The following is a 23327-nucleotide window of genomic DNA, read 5'->3' as shown; positions in this document are numbered from 1 at the left end:
ATCCTCTCCAGGACAATGGGGAATAATCAGCCATGGTCTGTGTCATCGAGCTACAGCAGGAAAATCAACACACACAAACGTACTGTACAAACACACATACTGTACAAAACACACAGGCCACACACATGCAAAACACATACACACAATAATGAACGGACACACACACACACCTGTGGTGTATCCGTCGTTAGTGAGAGGGGGAGACGTGCGTCTCGCTGTAAGGACGGACGGTTGGGAAAGGAAACAAATTACAGACAGATCCCTCCCCGTTGGCACCGCTCCCAAACCACAACAGCGACGGTGTCCCAAATGGCATCCTATTTCCTATTTAGTGCACTACTATTGACCGCTTATCTTTTACACTCTCTCTCATGTTCATCACAAACTCAAAACAGTAGCATATACACATATTTACTTGTACTGTTTTCTACATTGTAGAATAAGACATCAAAACTATGAAATAACACATATGGAATCATGTAGTAACCAAAAAAGTGTTAAACTAATCAAAATATATTTTATATTTCAGATTCTTCAAATAGCCACCCTTTGCCTTGATGACAGCTTTGCACACTCTTGGCATTCTCTCAACCAGCTTCACCTGGAATGCTTTTCCAACAGTCTTGAAGGAGTTCTCACATATGCTGAGCACTTGTTGGCTTACTACGTTCTACGTCCGTTCCATCCTGGATTCGAGGCGTCGGGTGGGGGGCCTTCAGTACCTCGTGGAGTGGGAGGGGTATGGTCCGGAGGAGCGGTGCTGGGTTCCGGTGAGGGATATCCTCGATCCCTTCCTATTGCGGGATTTCCACCGTCGCAATCCGGCTCGCCCTGCTCCGTGTCATCCTGGCCGTCCCCGAGGCTGGTGTTGGCACGCTGCTGGAGCTGCGTGTCAAGGGGGGGGTACTGTCACGACTTCCTCCGAAGCTGCCTCCTCTCCTTGTTCGGGCAGGCTTCGGCGTTCGTCGTCACCGGCCTTCTAGCCACTGACGCTCCTCATGTATTTGCGGAATAAAGCCTGTTATTCTGTGATTTACCCTCCTGCGCCTGACTACTTCGACATCACCTCATCACAGTTACTACATTCCATATGTGTTATTTCATAGTTTTGATGTCTTCACTATTATTCTACAATGTAGAAAATAGTAAAAATAAAGAAAAACCCTTGAATGAGTAGGTGTTCTAAACTTTTGACTGGTACTGTATGTAAACCCTATAGAAGAGAAATCTACAGTTGAAGTCGGAAGTTTACATACACCTTAGCCAAATACATTTAAACTCAGTTTTTTTTACAATTTCTGACATTTAATCCTAGTAAAAAATCCCTGTCTTAGGTCAGTTAGGATCACCACTTTATTTTAAGAACGTGAAATGTCAGAATAATAGTAGAGAGAATGATTTATTTCAGCTTTTAATTATTTCATCACATTCCCAGTGGGTCAGAAGTTTACATACACTCAATTAGTATTTGGTAGCATTTAAATTGTTTAACTTGGGTCAAACGTTTCGGGTAGCCTTCCACAAGCTTCCCACAATAAGTTGGGTGAATGTTGGCCCATTCCTCCTGACAGAGCTGGTGTAACTGAGTCAGGTTTGTAAGCCTCCTTGCTCGCACACGCTTTTTCAGTTCTGCCCACACATTTTCTATAGGATTGAGGTCAAAGCTTTGTGATGGCCACTCCAATACCTTGACTTTGTTGTACTTAAGCCATTTTGCCACAACTTTGGAAGTATGCTTGGGGTCATTGTCCATTTGGAAGACCCATTTGCCACCAAGCTTTAACTTCCTGACTGATGTCTTGAGATGTTGCTTCAATATATCTACATAATTTTCCTTCCTCATGATGCCATCTATTTTGTGATGTGCACCAGTCCCTCCTGCAGCAAAGCACCCCCACAGCATGATGGTTCCACCCCCGTGCTTCACGGTTGGGATGGTGTTCTTTGGCTTGCAAGTCCCCCCTGTCATGAGCACTCTCTCTCCCTGGTAGCAACATTAATTGCATTCAATTATCTTCCACTCTGCTCACCTCCCTCTCTCTACTCAGCCTAACTAGCTCCACCTGCCCTGCTCTGCTCTTGTTACCTGGCCAGCTGCACTGCATTTCCCACTCACCATCCTCACCTTGCCTCACTCTGTTCTAATTACTCTGCCAGCTGAACTGCATTTCCCCACTACCTCTCCCAGTATATCAAGCCCTGGTTTTCAGCCAAGCCCTGTCAGATCGTCTTCAAACCCGGACCAGTAACCTGCCTGTCTGCGCTCTGACTCCTGTTTGTGATACCGATCCTTTCTTGACTGCCTCCTTGTTCTACTGCCCCGTCTATCCCAACCTGCCTTCTGGACCTCGACTACTCTCCGATCTTCAGCCCCTCCGGTAACTCGTTTCTGCCTTCTGTCTCTCACCACGATATTTGCCCAGCCCTGATCTGTACTTCTGCCTGCCATTCATATTGCTGTTGTGTGTGTGTGTTCCCCCAGGTCTCCGACCACCAGATGAGCGTGCCCAGACGTTTCACCACCCTCAGCCCGATACGCCGCTCCATCACTGGGGAACACACACACTAAGCACTTGGACTGGACACCCCCGGACATTTGGTGACCCCCGGAGCACAGGTACCCACAGGAGGACCCTGAAAGACCCCTGACACCCCTGGGACTCCTCTTCCCGCCTGTAACCTTGAATAAAGAACTCTGAATTTGAACTTGCGCTCTTGGGTCCTCTTCTGTTCGTGGCAGAACGATCTGACCATCATGGACCCAGCGCACTCCCTGACCACGATGGAGGAAGAGCCAGAGAGGACTGCCCTACAGCGACTGGAACGCTCTGAGGGAGACATAAATCGGATGGCTGGCGACATCGCTTCCCTTCTCCAGCTATTCAACCAGCAGCAACAACAGTTCCAACTGCAGCAACAACAGCTAGCCCAAGCCCTGCAACTACTCTCAAGCCCGGCTACTCCACCTGCACCCCCTGGTCCTTTTGTTCCTGTACCACCGATACTCCTTCATCCCTCCGCTGGAGGTCCCAATGCTGCAGGCCCGGCAGTGCTGCCACCAGATCCCCACGCTCCTGAACCAAGGATTGGGAACCCGGAACGTTTTGATGGCAACCAGAAGCAAGTAAGACCATTCTTGAGCAGCTGCCGAATCCAGTTTGCACTACAGCCCAGGACTTTCTCAACAGAGGGAGCCAAGGTGGGGTATGTCATCACACATCTCACCGGTCGAGCTCGGTTGTGGGGAACGGCGGAATTCGACCGGCAAACCCCAGCCTGTGCCTCCTTCAGTGCCTTTGAGGAGGAGATGTTAAAGGTCTTTGACCTAGGCTCGCCAACAGCCGAAGCGTCACAAGCTCTGCTCACCATCCGTCAGGGCAATCGGACAGTGGCAGACTTCTCCATTGACTTTCGTACCCTGGCCAGTCAAAGCTCGTTTAACCCAGAGGCACTGGTGCAAGCCTTCCTCCATAGCCTGGCGGACTATATCAAGGACGAGCTTGTTTCCCATGACCCGCCCTCAACGCTTGATGCCGCCATTGACCTTGCCGTTCGCATTGACCGCCGTATACAGACCCGGAGGAGGGAGAAGGGCCGTCTCAGTCAACCTGCCATCCGTACTCGGGTCGATACCGCTTCTGTCCAGCCCCTGCCTGTCAAGTCCCATAGCCAACTCAATCAGCCTGAGCCCATGGAGATTGGCCGTGCCTCTCTGACTCCCGAGGAGCGTCGGCGCCGTCTAAGCTCCAACCTTTGCCTCTACTGTGGTGGCGAGAATCACCGTGTCGCTACTTGTCCGGCAAAAGCCGCAGCTCACCAGGTGTAGGGGAGATCCGGGTGAGCTCAACAAGCCTTCAGTCTCCCTCCATCCGAAAGACCCTGCTTCATCTCCGCCTTCAGCTTTCTGACAAGACTCATACATTGGCCGCCCTTGTGGATTCCGGAGCCGAAGCAAACATCATGGACCCTGAGCTTGCACAGCAACTGGGCGTGAACCATCATCAACTGACACAACCCATTCCTGCACGAGCCCTGGATGGGCATCATCTTGGCACTGTCACTCATATCTCCGCCCCTGTGACAATCCTGCTGTCAGGAAACCACCAGGAGTCCATCCAGTTTCACCTCCTACACTCACCTGGCCAACCACTCATTCTTGGATACCCGTGGCTCCGTCAGCACAACCCCCACATCGACTGGGAGACAGGAACAGTCCGTGAGTGGGGAAGGAGTTGTCACCAGACCTGTTTAAGGGGGGCCACCCTGCCCGTTCACCGGGAAGGATCTAGCGCTACCTCCGACATATCCAATGTTCCGGCCTGTTACCACAGCCTGAAAGAGGTGTTCAACAAATCCAAGGCGACATCTCTACCCCCACACAGACCCTATGACTGCGCGATTGATCTCCTGCCTGGCACAGCACCTCCCAAGGGTCGTCTGTATTCACTGTCAGCCCCGGAAAGAAAGGCCATGGAGGACTACATTAATGACTCTCTTGCCTCCGGGATAATTAGACCGTCGTCTTCCCCCCCTCGCAGGAGCCGGGATTCTTCTTTGTCGGCAAGAAGGACGGTTCTCTTCGTCCATGCATAGATTACCGGGGTCTGAACGACATCACGGTTAAGAATCGCTACCCACTGCCCTTACTTTCGTCTGCCTTCGAACTGCTGCAGGGAGCCACTGTATTCACTAAGCTGGACCTTCGCAATGCCTACCATCTGGTGCGGATGAGGGAGGGAGACGAATGGAAGACAGCGTTCAACACACCAACCGGCCACTATGAATATCTCGTCATGCCCTTCGGCCTCACCAATGCCCCAGCAGTTTTTCAAGCCCTAGTGAATGATATCCTCAGGGACATGCTAAATACGTTCGTATTTGTGTACCTTGACGATATTTTAATATTCTCAAAGACTCTGTCAGAACACACGCACCACGTCCGGTTGGTCCTGCGCCGCCTGCTGGAGAACTCTCTTTTCGTGAAGGCAGAGAAGTGCGAGTTCCATGCCAAGACCGTTTCATTCCTGGGGTATGTGGTGACCGAGGGCAGCATTCAGATGGATCTCACGAAGGTGTCGGCTGTCACTTCCTGGCCAGTTCCTGAGTCTCGGAAGAAGTTGCAACAGTTCCTGGGCTTTGCCAACTTTTATAGGAGATTCATCAGAAACTATAGCACAGTGGCTGCACCCCTCACGGCGCTAACCAGCACTAAACAACCGTACCAATGGACATCAGCTGCTGATAAGGCCTTCAATATCCTCAAGACATGTTTCACTTCTGCTCCCATCCTCCAGATGCCAGATGCAGCAAGGCAGTTTGTGGTGGAGGTAGATGCTTCGGACGTGGGAGTGGGTGCAGTGCTTTCTCAAAGAGCAGCTGAGGATGGCAAGATGCACCCCTGTGCCTTCTACTCCCGTCGGCTAACCCCTGCCGAATGCAACTACGACATTGGGAACCGCGAGCTGTTGGCTGTCAAGCTCGCCCTTGAAGAATGGCGGCACTGGTTAGAGGGGTCAAAGGAACCATTCGTAGTGTGGACAGACCACAAGAACCTGGAGTATATCCAAACAGCCAGGAGGCTGAACTCCCGTCAACAGCGGTGGTCTCTGTTCTTACGCGCTTCAATTTCACGCTCTCCTACCGCCCGGGATCTCGCAACATCAAACCTGATGCTCTTTCCCGGATGTTTCAGAAGGACGAGACCACCGCCATGACAGCTCCCATTCTTCCCAGCCACTTGGTCGTAGCGGCCCTCACCTGGGAGATCGAGAAGCAGGTCATGGAGGCTCTTCGGGACCAGCCAGGTCCAAGCACCAGCGCCCCCCAACCGTCTGTTTGTTCCAGCAAATCTCAGGTCACCTGTGATTCAGTGGGGGCACGAATCCCGTCTGGCCTGTCATCCCGGCATCACTCGCACCCTTCATCTGGTCCGCCAGCGGTTCTGGTGGCGGGGGGATGAGACGGGATGTCCGAGAATTCATCCGAGCTTGTCCCACTTGTAACCGAAATAAGACTCCCAACCAGCCTCCTGCTGGGTTGCTGCAACCCCTACTCATACCCAAGAGGCCCTGGTCCCACGTTTCACTGGACTTTGTTACGGGCCTTCCGCCCTCTGACGGACACACAGTCATCCTTACCATTGTTGACCGCTTTAGTAAGATGACCCACTTCGTGCCCCTTCCCAAACTACCCTCTGCTAAAGAGACCTCCCAGGTGGTCCTGGAACATGTGTTTCGTATCCATGGCCTACCCCAGGATATAGTGTCAGACCGGGGCCCGCAATTCTCAGCAACCTTTTGGAAGGAGTTCTGTCATCTCCTTGGGGCCACCGCCAGCCTATCGTCTGGATTCCACCCGCAGTCAAACGGCCAGACTGAACGCATGAACCAGGAGCTGGAGAAGGCACTGAGGTGTGTGGCTTCCCAAAATCCCCGGGCCTGGGCTCAACACCTGCTCTGGGTGGAATATGCCCATAATTCACTCACCAGTTCCTCCACCGGGCTCTCCCCCTTTCAGTGTGTCTACGGGTATCAACCTCCACTGTTTGCCAGCCAGGAGGCGGATGCCACCTGTCCGTCTGCTCTTGCGTATGCCCGCCGCTGCCGCCGCACTTGGGCCCAGGCTCGCACTGTGCTCCTGAAGTCTGGAACCAGCTACGCCGTCGGTGCCAACCGACGGAGGACCCCAGCACCTACTTACCGGGTTGGTCAGAAGGTCTGGCTGTCTGCCCGGGATCTGCCGCTGCGGGTTGTATCACGAAAGCTGGCCCCTCGCTTCATTGGTCCTTTTCCTGTGCAGAAAGTCATCAGTCCAACGGCGGTCCGACTTCAGTTGCCCGCTTCCATGCGGGTCCACCCCACCTTCCACGTCTCCAAGGTCAAGCCGGTCCATGAAAGTCCCCTGGTCCCTGCAGCTCCGGCGCCACCTCCTCCGCGCCTCGTAGATGGCGGTCCTGTCTTCACCGTCCGGCGGCTGCTCCGCTCTAGGCGAAGGGGTAGGGGTCTCCAGTACCTCGTTGATTGGGAGGGATATGGTCCAGAGGAGAGGACCTGGATCCCGGCCAGGAGGATAGTGGACCGGACCCTTATCACTGACTTCCACCGACTACATCCTGATCAGCCTGCAATCCGTAGGGGGCCGTCCAAGAGGGGTTCCTAGCCGTCCGGCCCGCCCTGCTCCTGTCTCAGTGCCTGTCCTGTCTCCCGACCGTGACCCTCCAGCTCCTTCTGAGGATGAGGAGATTCACTCGGACCGCTCGGAGGAGTTCTGACCCGCCGCCTGCTCCCCTCCACCCTCCCGGCATGATGTTGTTCTTGGGACTTCTGGGGCCGTCCCTTGGAGGGGGGGTCCTGTCATGAGCACTCTCTCTCCCTGGTAGCAACATTAATTGCATTCAATTATCTTCCACTCTGCTCACCTCCCTCTCTCTACTCAGCCTAACTAGCTCCACCTGCCCTGCTCTGCTCTTGTTACCTGGCCAGCTGCACTGCATTTCCCACTCACCATCCTCACCTTGCCTCACTCTGTTCTAATTACTCTGCCAGCTGAACTGCATTTCCCCACTACCTCTCCCAGTATATCAAGCCCTGGTTTTCAGCCAAGCCCTGTCAGATCGTCTTCAAACCCGGACCAGTAACCTGCCTGTCTGCGCTCTGACTCCTGTTTGTGATACCGATCCTTTCTTGACTGCCTCCTTGTTCTACTGCCCCGTCTATCCCAACCTGCCTTCTGGACCTCGACTACTCTCCGATCTTCAGCCCCTCCGGTAACTCGTTTCTGCCTTCTGTCTCTCACCACGATATTTGCCCAGCCCTGATCTGTACTTCTGCCTGCCATTCATATTGCTGTTGTGTGTGTGTGTTCCCCCAGGTCTCCGACCACCAGATGAGCGTGCCCAGACGTTTCACCACCCTCAGCCCGATACGCCGCTCCATCACTGGGGAACACACACACTAAGCACTTGGACTGGACACCCCCGGACATTTGGTGACCCCCGGAGCACAGGTACCCACAGGAGGACCCTGAAAGACCCCTGACACCCCTGGGACTCCTCTTCCCGCCTGTAACCTTGAATAAAGAACTCTGAATTTGAACTTGCGCTCTTGGGTCCTCTTCTGTTCGTGACACCCCCTTTTTCCTCCAAACATAACGATGGTCATTATGGCCAAACAGTTCTATTTTTGTTTCATCAGACCAGAGGACATTTCTCCAAAAAGTACGATCTTTGTCCCCATGTGCAGTTGCAAACTGTAGTCTGGCTTTTTATGGCGGTTTTGGAGCAGTGGCTTCTTCCTTGCTGAGTGGCCTTTCAGGTTATGTCGATTTAGGACTCGTTTTACTGTGGATATAGATACTTTTGTACCTGTTTCCTCCAGCAACTTCACAATGTCCTTTGCTGTTGTTCTGGGATTGATTTGCACTTTTCGCACCAAAGTACATTCATCTCTAGGAGACAGAATGCGTCTCCTCCCTGAGCGGTATGACGGCTGCGTGGCCCCATGGTGTTTATACTTGCGTACCTTTGTTTGTACAGATGAACGTGGTACCTTCCAGCGTTTTGGAAATTGCTCCCAAGGATGAACCAGACTTGTGGAGGTATTTTTTCTGAGGTCTTGGCTGATTTCTTTTGATTTTCCCATGATGTCAAGCAAAGAGGCACTGAGTTTGAAGGTAGACCTTGAAATACATCCACAGGTACACCTCAAATTGACTCAAATGATGTCAATTAGCCTATTAGAAGATTCTAAAGCCATGACATCATTTTCTGGAATTTTCCAAGCTGTTTAAAGGCACAGTCAACTTAGTGTATGTAAACTTCTGACCCACTGGAATTGTGATACAGTGAAATATAAGTGATTAATAAGTTAAATAATCTGTCTGTAAACAATTGTTGGAAACATGACTTGTGTCATGCACGAAGTAGATGTCCTAACTGACTTGCCAAAACTATAGTTTGTTAACAAGAAATTTGTGGAGTGATTGAAAAACTAGTTTTAATGACTCCAACTTAAGTGTATGTAAACTTCCGACTTCAACTGTACATTGTATTACAGTAAGAGGCTGCAACTTGACTCTTTATTGTTGCATGTATTTTTCTGATGTGAGGGAGGATTGATTAACAGCTTGGGATTTCAGTAGAAGAAGTACGTTACACCACAAACTGACAAATACCTATATCAAGAAACTGAATCCTCTGTTGCCTGCAACCACAGCCAACTGTGGAGGAATTTTATTACGGTTTGATAACCAAACTGACAAAAAATATAACACCAGTAGAAATCATATTTCCAGGTAGCAGCAAGGGACAGTCAATATTTGTGAGGAAACCCCCAAGTCGACTAATTCCATGAAAAACATACAGCTGTTGGATTTTTCATATAACTCGTAAATGAACTATCCGTTACCTTTCAAACTTTATATATAATGCCTTACCATCACATTGTCTCTTTACTTTTATGAATGTTTCTGTCAAGAACAGGACAGCTTGAGAATCAACATCATAATTTTTGCGTACATTTTACTTTTCCAGTTTTATGAAATCACTGCACTAGGTCTGGAGAGCAACATTACAAAAAGTGCCAATGGGTTTCTGTACCTGTGGTCAGAGGTACACTACATGGTCAAAAGTATGTGGACACCTGCTCGTCAAACATTAATATGGAGTTGGTCTACCCTTTGCTGCTATAACAGCCTCCACTCTTCTGGGAAGGCTTTCCACTAGATGTTGGAACATTGCTGCAGGGACTTGCTTCCATTCAGCCACAAGAGCATTAGTGAGGTCGGGCACTGATGTTGGGAGATTAGGCCTGGCTCGCAGTGTGTGTTCCAATTCCTCCCAAAGGTGTTTGATGGGGTTGAGGTCAGGGGTCTGTGCAGGCCAGTCAAGTTCTTCCACACCGATCTCGACAAACCATTTCTGTATGGACCTCAATTTGTGCACAGGGGCATTGTCATGCTGAAACAGGAAAGGGCCTTCCCTAAACCGTTGCCCAAAGTTGGAAGCACAGAATTGTCTAGAATGTCATTGTATGCTGTAGCGTTAAGATTTCCCTTCACTGGAACTAAGGGGCCTAGCCCGAACCACGAAAAACAGCCCCAGACCATTATTCCTCCTCCACCAAACTTTACAGTTGGCACTACGCATTCAGGCAGGTAGCGTTCTCCTGGCATCCGCCAAACCCAGATTTGTCCGTCGGCCTGCCAGATGATGAAGCGTGATTCATCACTCAAGAGAACGTATTTCCACTGCTCCAGAGTCCAATGGTGGCGAGCTTCACACCACTCCAGCCAACGCTTGGCATTGCGCATGGTGATCTTAGGCCTGTGTGAGGCTGCTCGGCCATGGAAACCCATTTTATGAAGCTCCCGACAAACAGTTATTGTGCTGACGTTGCTTCAAGAGGCAGTTTGGAACTCAGTAGTGAGTGTTGCAACCGGGGGCCGATGACTTTTACGCGCTACATCACTCGGCGGTCCTGTTCTGTGAGCTTGTGTGGCCTACCACTTCGCGGCTGAGCTGTTGTTGCTCCTAGACATTTCCACTTCACAATAAAAGCACTTACAGTTGACCAGGGCAGCTCTAGCAGGCCAGAAATATGATGAACTGACTTGTTGGAAAGGTGGCATCCTATGACGGTGCCACGTTGAAAGTCACTGAGCTCTTCAGTAAGGCCATTCTACTGCCAATGTTTGTCTATGGAGATCGCATGGCTGTGTACTCGATTTTGTACACCTGTCAGCAATGGGTGTGGCTGAAATAGCCGAATCCTCTAATCTGAAAGGATGTCCACAAACTTTCGGCCATGTAGTGTATGTGGCTTCACAATGAGACACAAGTGCGTTGCAAATGGCACCCTATTCACTACATAGTGCACTACTTTTGACCAGAGCCATATCGGCCCTGGTCGAAAGTACTGCACTATAAAGGGAATAGGGTGTCATTTGAATGTATGCACGCATGACTGTAAGTCGCTTTGGATAAAAGCGTCTGCTAAATGGCATATTATTATTATTATTATTATTATTATTATTTGGGACACAGACTGCAAGACAGGCAGGCTTGGTGAGAACAAGGCACTGGCTATGTTGTCATGGCAAAAAATAACTAGTCAGGCACATTGGTCCTGATGACTTCTGAGATATGTCTCTTCATTTAGCCTCATACACAAGGCAATGAATGAACCGCCACTAATCAATGTTACACAGGTTGTTGTGTGCTGAATGTATACATGACCTTTCTTGATGACATCTACACAAACACCAGGTTGACCATTAGAGAGTTGTGTTTACTGTCAATGGTGAATGACCTCAAATGCCACTGTTCTGTGTGTGTGCATGTGTGTTTGCTTGTGTGTGTGTGTTATCTTCTGGTGTGTCCTATTAGCTCCCAGTGCTAATGTCGCCCTAGGCTTTAGCTCAGTGGTCTAACAAGGTCTTGAGGCGGAAAGATGGTAGTATCGGAAACCCGACCCTAGGCAACAGCAGCGACTAGGGTCTGGGAATCATGACGGACTGTCTTGGTAACTTTGAAAAGGCAACAACAACAAAAAATCCAGGGAGGGTCCTCTTCAGACAGACAACTATCCCAACAAATCACGAGGCAGACATGCCTCGAAACCATAGTTTGAAGGCAAAACCTATGCAGTGGTTATAATGAAGGTAGTTGATGCAAACTAGCCACTTGCGAAATGCACTCATTAAAAATAACCTCCATGATCTTCACCTTGATAGCTACTATTTTGTTTCACGGGGATGTGGGCAGCGTAGTTGCTCTATGCCAAATTGACGTTCTGTTACGTCAGACGTTGTTAAGCTGGAGCACTGGTACATTGTCGGAAGCAACCCGTCTGTCTACAGCAGGGTTTTCCAAACTCGGTCCTCGAGACCCCAAGGGGTGCACGTTTTGGGGTCCCGAGGACCGACTTTGGGAAAAGGGGTTCCAAAAGGGTTCTTTGGATGTCCCCATAGGAGAACCCTTTTTGGTTCCCGGTAGAACCCTTTTTGGTTCTAGATAGCATTTTTCTAAGAATGTAGCAGGGGTGTCAAACTTATTCCATGGAGGGCAGAGTGTCTGCTGGTTTCTGGTTTCTCCTTTTAATTTGTGTTCAATTAAGACCTAGACAACCAGGTGAGGGGAGTTCCTTACTAATCACTGACCTTAATTAATCAATCAAGTACAAGGGAGGAGTGAAAACCTTCAGGCACTCAGCCCTCCGTGGAATGGGTTTGACACGTGTGGTCTAGGGAGACTGAAAAGATGTCACAGATGACACAAGGTCAATGTGCAGTGTCTCCCAGTGTGTGTGTGTGTGTGTGTACCAGGACCACTCACCTTCTCCTGAACATCTCAGCGAAGATACAGCCCACACTCCACAGGTCAACTGGGGTGGCATAGCTGGACTGGAGCAACACCTCTGGAGCTCTGTACCACAACGTCACCACCTACAATAATCAACGCATTAATACACACATTAATACACACACATAATAGACATTCTGTAAAAACGCGCGCACACACACACACACAAACACACCCTTCTCTTACATGTTCTTCCAATACACAGACATAAAAATGTGGCCCTCTGGTATGCATTAGGTTAGAGCCTCTACCCACAGCCTTCACCCACACTATGAAAGGAGAGGAGGAGAAGAGAAGGAGGAGAAGCTTAGACCAGAGCACTCCTGATACCTGAGACACATTCCTCTTTCCTCCCTCACAGTCCTCTCTCTTTAAGTGTTTTACCTGAGAACGCCAGATGACACACACAAACGCATGCTCACACACACACACACACACACACACACACACACACACACACACACACACACACACACACACACACACACACACAGGAGGGCTAATGTTTCTGTGCCCCTGTCTCTGGGTTACATAAGGTATGAAATCATATCTGGCAGGGCAGGTCTCTGGGAGCGCTCCCGTTTTGGTATGCCCAGATCACACAATGTTTCCATAGTGAGCCATCAGGGAACTCAGCGCTGGTCCCTGTGTGTGTGTCCATTAAAACTAGATCATCTGCCTTCACAGGATTAACACGACTGTCAAGCAGCTGTCATACTCAAACAAACCCCAGTACAACTTAGCTCTTTAGAATAATACTACTACATTGTACTTATATTGCGTTTCCCCCGCGGACATCAGGTTTGAAAGTGCTTTGCAATGCTTGGGGAGGGAGTGTGGAACACCTCTTGCTCTACTAACATGTAGCAGCGCCCACTTGGGAAAAAAGCAGGCAGCCATTTTGTGCCAGAGCCAGAGCTGCTCCCCACACGTCTCTATGCTTGTACTCTGCTGGTAGCTGTGTCGACTGACTGTTAGCCTACAGGAAAAGCAGCACTGTTAACAGCTACAGTAGGGAAAACCGCCAGACAAAACTCAGTGACCCCTCGCGAGAACGTGGACCGCTTCCAGGTGCTTTCCCTCTCCAGTTTTTCTTATGGCGGTCATTTGGCCCGAGGCCCCGGCAGCCGCTGCTGCTCTGTCTCTCTTTCTATCTCTCGCTCTGCTTATCGCCGTGTTAGCAAAGACCGATATTTTCCAAATGCCTTGCATGTTTGTCCAACACAGTGAGAGAATGATGAACTCTGAACAAAACTAAGCCTGCCCTGCGGTTTGGTAGCAGACCAGTTACTACAAGGTTGCATGTTCACCTTTGGCCTTGCTAATGCGGACTGTACCTTCTGGACGATGACGTCACATGAGAGTGTGTAAGTGTATGATAATTATGCAGTAGCTGTATTGAGGGTTGATTTTGGGTCAAATAATATTTTAGGGGGTAGATCAGCTTTAATATTGCAGATAGATTGTAACTTCCATCAATGTAATTGTCTGCATCAATTCCAATCCCCCATATGTTTTCTTTCTCTCGCAAATTATATATATATATATATATATATATATATATTTTGGCAAGTCGGTTAGGACATCTACTTCGTGCATGACACAAGTAATGTTTCCAACAATTGTTTACAGACAGATTATAATTATAATTCACTGTATCACAATTCCAGTGGGTCATAAGTTTACATACACTAAGTTGACTGTGCCTTTAAACAGATTGGACAATTCCAGAAAATGATGTCATGGCTTTAGAAGCTTCTGATAGGCTAATTGACATAATTTGAGTCAATTGGAGGTGTACCTGTGGATGTAATTCAAGGCCTACCTTCAAACTCAGTGCCTCTTTGCTTGACAGCATGGGAGAATCAAAAGAAATCAGCCAAGACCTCAGGAAAAAATGTGTAGACCTCCACAAGTCTGGTTCATCCTTGGGAGCAATTTCCAAATGCCTGAAGGTACCACGTTCATCTGTACAAACAATAGTACGCAAGTATAAACACCATGGGACCACGCAGCCGTCATACCGCTCAGGAAGGAGATGCGTTCTGTCTCCTAGAGATGAACGTACCTTGGTGTGAAAAGTGCAAATCAATCCCAGAACAACAGCAAAGGACCTTGTGAAGATGCTGGAGGAAACAGGTACAAAAGTATCTATATCCACAGTAAAACGAGTCCTATATCGACATAACCTGAAAGTCTGCTCAGCAAGGAAGAAGCCACTGCTCCAAAACCGCCATTAAAAAGCCAGACTACGGTCTGCAACTGCACATGGGGACAAAGATGGTACTTTTTGGAGAAATGTCCTTATGTTTGGAGGAAAAAGGGGGTAGCTTGCAAGCCGAAGAACACCATCCCAACCGTGAAGCACGGGGGTGGCACCATCATGCTGTGGGGGTGCTTTGCTGCAGGAGGGACTTGTGCACATCATAAAATAGATGGCATCATGAGGAAGGAAAATGATGTGGATATATTGAAGCAACATCTCAAGACATCAGTCAGGAAGTTCAAGCTTGGTCGCAAATGGTTCTTCCAAATGGACAATGACCCCAAGCATACTTCCAAAGTTGTGGCAAAATGGCTTAAGGACAACAAAGTCAAGGTATTGGAGTGGCCATCACAAAGCCCTGACCTCAATGCTATAGAACATTTGTGGGCAGAACTGAAAAAGCATGTGCGAGCAAGGAGGCCTACAAACCTGACTCAATTACACCAGCTGTCAGGAGGAATGGGCCAAAATTCACCCAACTTATTGTGGGAAGCTTGTGGAAGGCTACCCGAAATGTTTGACCCAAGTTAAACAATATAAAGGCTGTCACGTTCGTTCATTGACGGGTCAGACCAAGGCGCAGCGTGATATGCGTACATGTTTATTTAAACTGAATAAACACACGACAAAACACTAAACAAACTAAACGTGAAGTCCTAAGGTTTAACACACAACAAACCTTACCCGGAACAAGATCCCACAACCCACTAGTGCCAATAGGCTGCCTAAGTATGGTCCCCAATCAGAGACAACGAGCTACAGCTGCCTCTGATTGGGAACCACACCGGCCAACATAGATCTACACATAATAGATCAAAACATAGAAAACACACAACAAAGAATATACACACCCTGACTCAACATTTAAGCGTCCCCTGAGTCAGGGCGTGACAAAGGCAATGGTACCAAATACTAATTGAGTGTATGTAAACTTCTGACCCACTGGGAATGTGATGAAATAAATAAAAGTTGAAATAAGTAATTATCTCTACTATTATTCTGACATTTCACATTCTTAAAATAAAGTGGTGATCCTAACTGACCTAAAACAGGGAATTTTTACTAGGATTAAATGTCAGGAATTGTTAAAAACTGAGTTTAAATGTATTTGGCTAAGGTGTATGTAAACTTCCGACTTCAACTGTACATATACATATCCTTTAAAAAAATATATTTCCCTTTATTATCTTCCAACCCCACCACCCCTTCCCTAATTGGAGTAAACTAGTGAACAACAACGCTTAGGCCTCTACTTCCAGCTTATACATACTATATACACATTTTATGGACACAGTCAATTTTACAATAATTCTATTTTGTTTGTTTTTACTCCTGAACTTCCTCTACCCTCAACCTCTCCGATCATTTTCATGATGTCCATCCGGTTTGCTTCTATATGTCATATCTTTCTAACGGTGCTCTTTCACAAAAGCGCTCAACCTATAACCTATATACTTATTATGGACACAGTATGCTTACATTATTAGTTATCTTGTTGTTATTAGTGTTGTTAGTTGTTATTAGTCCCATCCTTCAACTCCATTCAACACCACCCATCTATCTCTTAACACCATCCATATTGGATTTCTATTTGCCATATATTTTTCAACTGTACTGTGATGTTTTACAAAAGTTCTGAACCTTTCTATTTTCATTGTTTCTACAGATTGTAAATTGAAAATAAACATTTTTGCTAAAGGTATTATTATATTATTGATCGATTGATAAATCATAAATAACTTTTTGTTATTAAATTATCTACCAGACTATCATCAGGTATCTGGAAGACAGAGTTCACTGGCGTTGGTGTGTGATGAGGTTGATTAAAGTACATGAAAAAACCTCATCACGTTCTTCTTGCGAACTGATAGAATGGTCAGATGTATTTTTAGAGCCATGTGCTAAGATGAGACTTTCTCAGATCATTCTTCCTGGCTAAGTGGAAACGTAGAGGAAGTTGAAGCTTCAGTGTTGGTTAGCTTGTGTCATGTGACCCGAGATGAAATGCACATGACTCATTCTAAAAAAAGAACTCAGGCAGGCCATTGAAGATTTTAGAGCACTGAAACCTATTTTCATGTGTGGGTGAGTTGAGTTTATAAAAAGTATGAATGAAGTGGTCATTGTCCTGCCTAATCTACAGGACCATTAAATGTCATCACTGTCATCATGTGAAGTTTCATTACAGTTCTTTGGTTTCTTATCTCATATATCTAACTCTCTCTCTTACCACAGCCCTACATCATAACTATGTTCTATACAAACCCTTGAACTGAATTGAGTGTTGATGCTAGCTTCCATATTTCCAACCAAAAGGGTACCTCAAAATGAAATTACCGAACACTCAGGGGAAAATACCACCACAAACTGAGAGACAGATATCACTATATAAAACATTGATAGATGTATGTGTGCAATATCTAACCCAATCAAACTCTTTCCTGTGGTTAAGTCTCTTTGAGAGAGACAGACACCTGCTGTTTTCTCATGTTAATCTTTTCCATTGCATCTATTCTCAAACACCACAACACAACTAGGCTGCACTGCAGCAGACTTCTAGGAAGAACCACATAGTCAATGATGTGAGGGCTTAAGTATATCCGTCGTTATTCGAAGGCCAGGCCACAGACAGACACAGCAGGAAGTGCATTGCAGTAAGTGTTGTTACCATGCAGAATTAGCCCGGAGAAGACTTGCTGAAACATACAGTAAGTCTTTTATAGAGCCATAGCCTCGTCCAAGATATTGATGTGTTTGGTATGGCATGTAGAGCATTCCATGGCATGGCAATTATAGTCAGAGGAGTTGGCTAAAGACAAGCACAACTAGGAATACGTTATAATGGTTAAAGGACCATCATTTCATGAACAAATGATATATGCTGCATGTACCAATTGAAGGTGATTTATAAAGTATTTCCCTTTCCAAGCCTCATTGACCTATGGCCCTATGCAGACCCAGAATATGTGTTTTTCCTTCTGGCCACTGTCAGTGCTGCTAAGCACCTCCTTCCTCCGTTTCTCCTCCCTCTCCTCCCTCTTTCTAAAACATTTCTCTATATAACCCTTACATGTGTCTGTCTCTCTCTATTCCAATAAAGTTTATACACCTCCGTCTGAGTCCCCAATAACACACATTCCTATGTCTCTCTTACTACAGCACACATATGTTTCACTCTCTCTATCCAAAAAACACATTGGCCTCTCGATATAAATCAGGCTTCACTCTGTGAAACAACGGAGCAGCTGGAGGACCTGAGCCCTAGGACCATGCCTCAGGACTACCTGGCCTGATGACTCCTGGCTGTCCCTGTCCCCAGTCCAACCGGTCGGGCTGCCATTCCAGTTCTGCTGTTCTGCCTGAAGCTATGGAAGCCTGACCTGTTTCACCAGACGTGCTACTTTGTCCTGGACCTGCAGTTTTGACTCTCTCTCTCTCTCTCTTTCTCCCTCACTCCCTCTCTCTCTCCTTCTCGTCGACCTGCTGTCTCGACCTCTGAATGCTCTGCTATGAAAAGCCAACTGACATTTACTGCTGAGGTGTTGAACTGCTGCACCCTCTATAACCACTGTGGTTATAATTTGACCCTGCTGGTCATCTATGAACGTTTGAACGTCTTGAAGAATGATCTGGCCTTAATGGCCATGTACTCTTATAATCTCCACCCAGCACAGCCAGAAGAGGACTGGCCACCCCTCGGAGCCTGGTTCCTCTTTAGGTTTCTTCCTAGGTTCCTGCCTTTCTAGGGAGTTTTTCCTAGCCACTGTGCTTCTGCATCTGCATTGCTTGCTCTTTGGGGTTTTAGGCTGGGTATCTGTAAAGTACTTTGTGACAACTGCTGATGTAAAAATGGCTTCATAAAATACATTTCATTTATGGATTTGATTGTTGTTTGAATCCCAGATTGCCCCTTTAAGAAAAAACATGAATCAAGGCTATTATGATACTCATTTAACTTGGTTAAAAAAATTAAAAAATAAATAAAATATTGCTCCCTCCCCCTCTTTATCCCTACCCCCATCTCTCTGTCCCTCCTTTCCTCCCTCTCTCCCCCTCCCTCCCTCCCCTCCCTCCCCCCTCCCTCCCTCCCTCCCTCCCTCCCTCCCTCCCCCCCCCTCCCTCCCTCCCCTCCCTCCCTCCCTCCCTCCCTCCCCTCCCTCCCTCCCTCCCTCCCCCCTCCCTCCCTCCCCCCTCCCTCCCTCCCTCCCTCCCTCCCTCCCTCCCTCCCACCCTCCCTAGCCTGACTGACAGACAGAGGTAGGCATGCCTCTCCTTTAGCTCTGCTTGTGTGGAGCTGCTGCTTGCCTGCTAACAGAACAGAGGCAGTCAGATAAAGCAGCCGTGGCCTGGCTGGCTGACTCCAGATTAAAGGACAACATTCTGGGCATTCCTTTCTGCTGAAAGCATCCATCCTCTCACTCTGCTGCACACTGGAGAGGAAATGGCAGGCAGGCAGAACAGAGAGCAGGCAGGAAGGCAGAACAGGCAGCACAGAGAGCAGGCAGAACAGGCAGCACAGTGGATCCTCCAAGGCAAGCCTCACTGACCAAGCACATCCGCCTCCCTCCCTCTCTCTCCCTCTCGTGTTGCCCCCCCTTAAGTAGTTTTTGGGGGGTATCTGTACTTTACTTTACTATTTCTATTTTTGACTACTTTTACTTCAATACATTCCTAAAGAAAATAATATACTTTTTATTCCATACATTTTCCCTGACACCCAAAAGTACTCATGACATTTTGAATGCTTAGCAGGATAGAAAATGGTCCAATTCACACACTTATCAAGAGAACATCCCTGGTCATCCCAACTGCCTCTGATCTGGCGGACTCACTAAACACAATGCAAATAGTCCGGGTAGCCATTTGATTAGCTGTTCAGGAGTCTTATGGCTTGGGGGTAGAAGCTGTTAAGAAGCCTTTTGGACCTAGACTTGGTGCTCCGGCACCGCTTGCTGTGCGGTAGCAGAGGGAACAGTCTATGACTAGGGTGGCTGGAGTCCTTGACAATGTTTAGAGCCTTCCTCTGACACCGCCTGGTATAGAGGTCCTGGATGGCAGGAAGCTTGGCCCAAGTGATGTACTGGGCCGTACGCACTACCCTCTGTAGTGCCTTGCGGTCGGAGGCCGAGCAGTTGCCATACCAGGCAGTGATGCAACCAGTCAGGATGCTCTCGATGGTGCAGCTGTATAACTTTTTGAGGGGGAATAGGCTTTGTCGTGCCCTCTTCACGACTGTCTTGGTGTGTTTGGACCATGATAGTTTGTTGGTGATGTGGGCACCAAGGAACTTGAAGCTCTCAACCTGTTCCACTACAGCCCCGTCGATGAGAACGGGGGCGTGCTCAGTCCTCTTTTCTTCCCTGTAGTTCACAATCATCTCCTTTGTCTTGATCACGTTGAGCGAGAGGTTGTTATCCTGGCACCACACGGCCAGGTGTCTGACCTCCTCCCTATAGGCTGTCTCATCGTTGTCGGTGATCAGGCCTACCAATGTTGTGTCATCTGCAAACTTAATGATGGTGTTGGAGTCGCACCTGGCCATGCAGTCATGGGTGAACAGGGAGTACAGGAGGGGACTGAGGACGCACCCCTGAGGGGCCCCAGTGTTGAGGATAAGCGTGGCAGATGTGTTGTTACCTACCCTTACCACCTTGTGGCGGCCCATCAGGAAGTCCAGGATCCAGTTGCAGAGGGAGGTGTTTAGTCCCAGGGTCCTTAGCTTAGTGATGAGCTTTGAGGTCACTATGGTGTTGAACACTGAGCTGTAGTCAATGAATAGCATTCTCACGTAGGTGTTCCTCTTGTCCAGGTGGGAAAGGGCAGTGTGGAGTGCAATAGAGATTGCATCATCTGTGGATCTGTTGGGGAGGTATGCAAATTGGAATGTGTCTAGGGTTTCTGGGATAATGGTGTTGATGTGAGACATGACCAGCCTTTCAAAGCACTTCATGGCTACAGACGTGAGTGCTACGGGTCGGTAGTCATTTAGGCAGGTTATCCTAGTGTTCTTGGGCACAGTGATTTTGGTGGTCTGCTTGAAACATGTTGGTATTACAGACTCAGTCAGGGACATGTTGTAAATGTCAGTGAAGACACTTGCCAGTTGCTCGGAGTACACGTCCTGGTAATCCGTATGGCCCTGCGGCCTTGTGAATGTTGACCTGCTTGAAAGTCTTACTCACATCGGCTACGGAGAGTGTGATCACGTAGTCATCCGGAACAGCTGATGCTCTCATGCATACTTCAGTGTTGCTTGCCTTGAAGCGAGCATAGAAGTAATTTAACTCGTCTGGTAGGCTCGTGTCACTGGGCAGCTCGCGGCTGTGCATCCCTTTGTAGTCTGTAATAGTTTGCAAGCCCTGCCACATCCGACGAGCGTCGGAGCCGGTGTAATACGATTCAATCTTAGTCCTATATTGACTCTTTGCTTGTTTGATGGTTCGTCGAAGGGCATAGCGGGATTTCTTATAAGCGTCCGGGTTAGAGTCCTGCTCCTTGAAAGCGACAGCTCTAACCTTTAGCTCAGTGCAGATGTTGCCTGTAATCCATGGCTTCTGGTTGGGGTATGTACATACGGTCACCGTGGGGACGACGTCATCGATGCACTGATGTGGTGTACTCCTCAATGCCATCAGAAGAATCCCGGAACATATGCTAACTGTCTGTGCTAACAAAACAGTCCTGTAGCTTAGCATCTGCTTCATCTGACCACTTCCTTATTACCCGAGTCACTGGTGCTTCCTGCTTTAGTTTTTGCTTATAAGCAGGAATCAGGAGGATATAATTATGGTAAGATTTGCCAAATGGAGGGCGAGGGAGAGTTTACTGGGTGACTTTCACATTTACTTGAGTCAGGTATCTTTACTTTTACTCAAGTATGACAATTGGGTACTTTTTCCACCACTGCCCCTCTCTCGTGGTGCTTCTCTCTCTCTCTCCATCGCAGCACTGTGTACAGTACAACAGTGCAGTTAAAGACTGGACCAGTGTGGAGGGCTAAAGAAATCATTCAGCAGGCATTGTGTCATACTACCTCACCCTCTCACCCCTCTCCTGCCCTCCTCCAGTACCCCCCTACCCACCCCACCACCACTATTGCCCCAGCCAGTGTTTCTCTTTGATTTCCACTGTGGAAGTCATTAGCCTGGCTGATGGGCATAGCCGGCAGCCCGTGTTTACATTCAATCCGGGTTTGGCCGGGGTAGGCTGTCATTGTAAATAAGAACCTTTATTTAACTAGGCAAATAAAGGTTAAATAAAATAAAAATAAAAATGTATGTCTCAAAGGAAGCCCAGGATGAAAGGCCCCTGCCTTCAACACAGCTGCGTCCCAAATAGGCACCCTATTCCATATGTGATGCACTACTTTTGGTCAGAGCACTATGGGCCCTGGTCAAACGTAGTGCGCTACATAGGGAATAGGGTCATTTGGGACACAGAAACCTTGGTCCTGATGGCGACATTGTTTTCTACCATACAGGGCCCCCGGCCCGGACAGACAGACACCTTTAAAGGGACCTTTCCATCAAATGTTTGGCTAAGGACAAAATGGAGACAGAAAGAGAGACAGCAGGTTTCTTCCAATGCTTTAGGGACAAGAGTTTTACCTGCCTGGTCAGGTCGTGTGTTCAGGAAAACCTCCTGACCCTAACTGTCATATGTAATCATGTGTAATTAGGCCCTGACCAGGAAAACCTCCTGACCCTATACGTTTGTCCTTCCTATGTGACAGACCAAGCAGAATTCCTGGCCGGCCTATGCAATCATTGGACTGAAATAGTGGAAGCCTTGTAGAAAGACAGTAGTTACTGTAATGTACTTTACTGTACATTATTGAACACAATGCAGATAGAAGGTACTGACAGTACACGCACCCTCACAGCAGGCCAAGAAAGACAACAACAACACCCTCACAGCAGGCCAAGAAAGACAACAACAACACCCTCACAGCAGGCCAAGAAAGACAACAACAACACCCTCACAGCAGGCCAAGAAAGACAACAACACCACCCTCACAGCAGGCCAAGAAATACATTTTACATTTACATTTTAGTCATTTAGCAGACGCTCTTATCCAGAGCGACTTACAGGAGCAATTAGGGTTAAGTGCCTTGCTTAAGGGCACATCGACAGATTTTTCACCTAGTCGGCTCGGGGATTAGAACCAGCGACCTTTCGGTTACTGGCACAACGCTCTTACCCACTAAGCTACCTGCCGCCCTAAAGACAACATCAACACCCTCACAGCAGGCCAAGAAAGACAACAACAACACCCTCACAGCAGGCCAAGAAAGACAACAACAACACCCTCACAGCAGGCCAAGAAAGACAACAACAACACCCTCACAGCAGGCCAACAAAGACAACAACAACACCCTCACAGCAGGCCAACAAAGACAACAACAACACACTCACAGAAGGCCAAGAAAGACAACAACAACACCCTCACAGCAGGCCAAGAAAGACAACAACAACACCCTCACAGCAGGCCAAGAAAGACAACAACAACACCCTCACAGCAAGCCAAGAAAGACAACAACAACACCCTCACAGCAAGCCAAGAAAGACAACAACAACACCCTCACAGCAGGCCAAGAAAGACAACAACAACACCCTCACAGCAAGCCAAGAAAGACAACAACAACACCCTCACAGCAGGGTCAGAGTTTTAACTGTATAAAGTTTATGCTGCTGCTCTCATAA

The 23327-nt window shown here is 48.1% G+C and overlaps 1 protein-coding gene across 2 annotated transcripts in view; it reads right to left on the bottom strand.

Annotated features, from left to right (window-relative positions):
* LOC121586747 (cyclin-dependent kinase 6) overlaps nt 1-23327 on the bottom strand; it is a 93984-nt gene that overhangs the window by 13836 nt on the left and 56821 nt on the right. For both annotated transcript variants that reach the window (XM_041903697.2, XM_041903696.2), the window contains exon 5: nt 12332-12441. In XM_041903697.2, the coding sequence (XP_041759631.1) occupies nt 12332-12441 (110 nt within the window). The remainder of the gene's footprint in view (nt 1-12331; nt 12442-23327) is intronic.

Source organism: Coregonus clupeaformis, chromosome 17 (assembly GCF_020615455.1).
Source record: "Coregonus clupeaformis isolate EN_2021a chromosome 17, ASM2061545v1, whole genome shotgun sequence".
Taxonomy (NCBI): domain Eukaryota; kingdom Metazoa; phylum Chordata; class Actinopteri; order Salmoniformes; family Salmonidae; genus Coregonus; species Coregonus clupeaformis.
The sequence above is the reverse complement of the archived record's forward strand: the minus strand, read 5'-3'. Positions and strand labels throughout refer to the sequence as shown.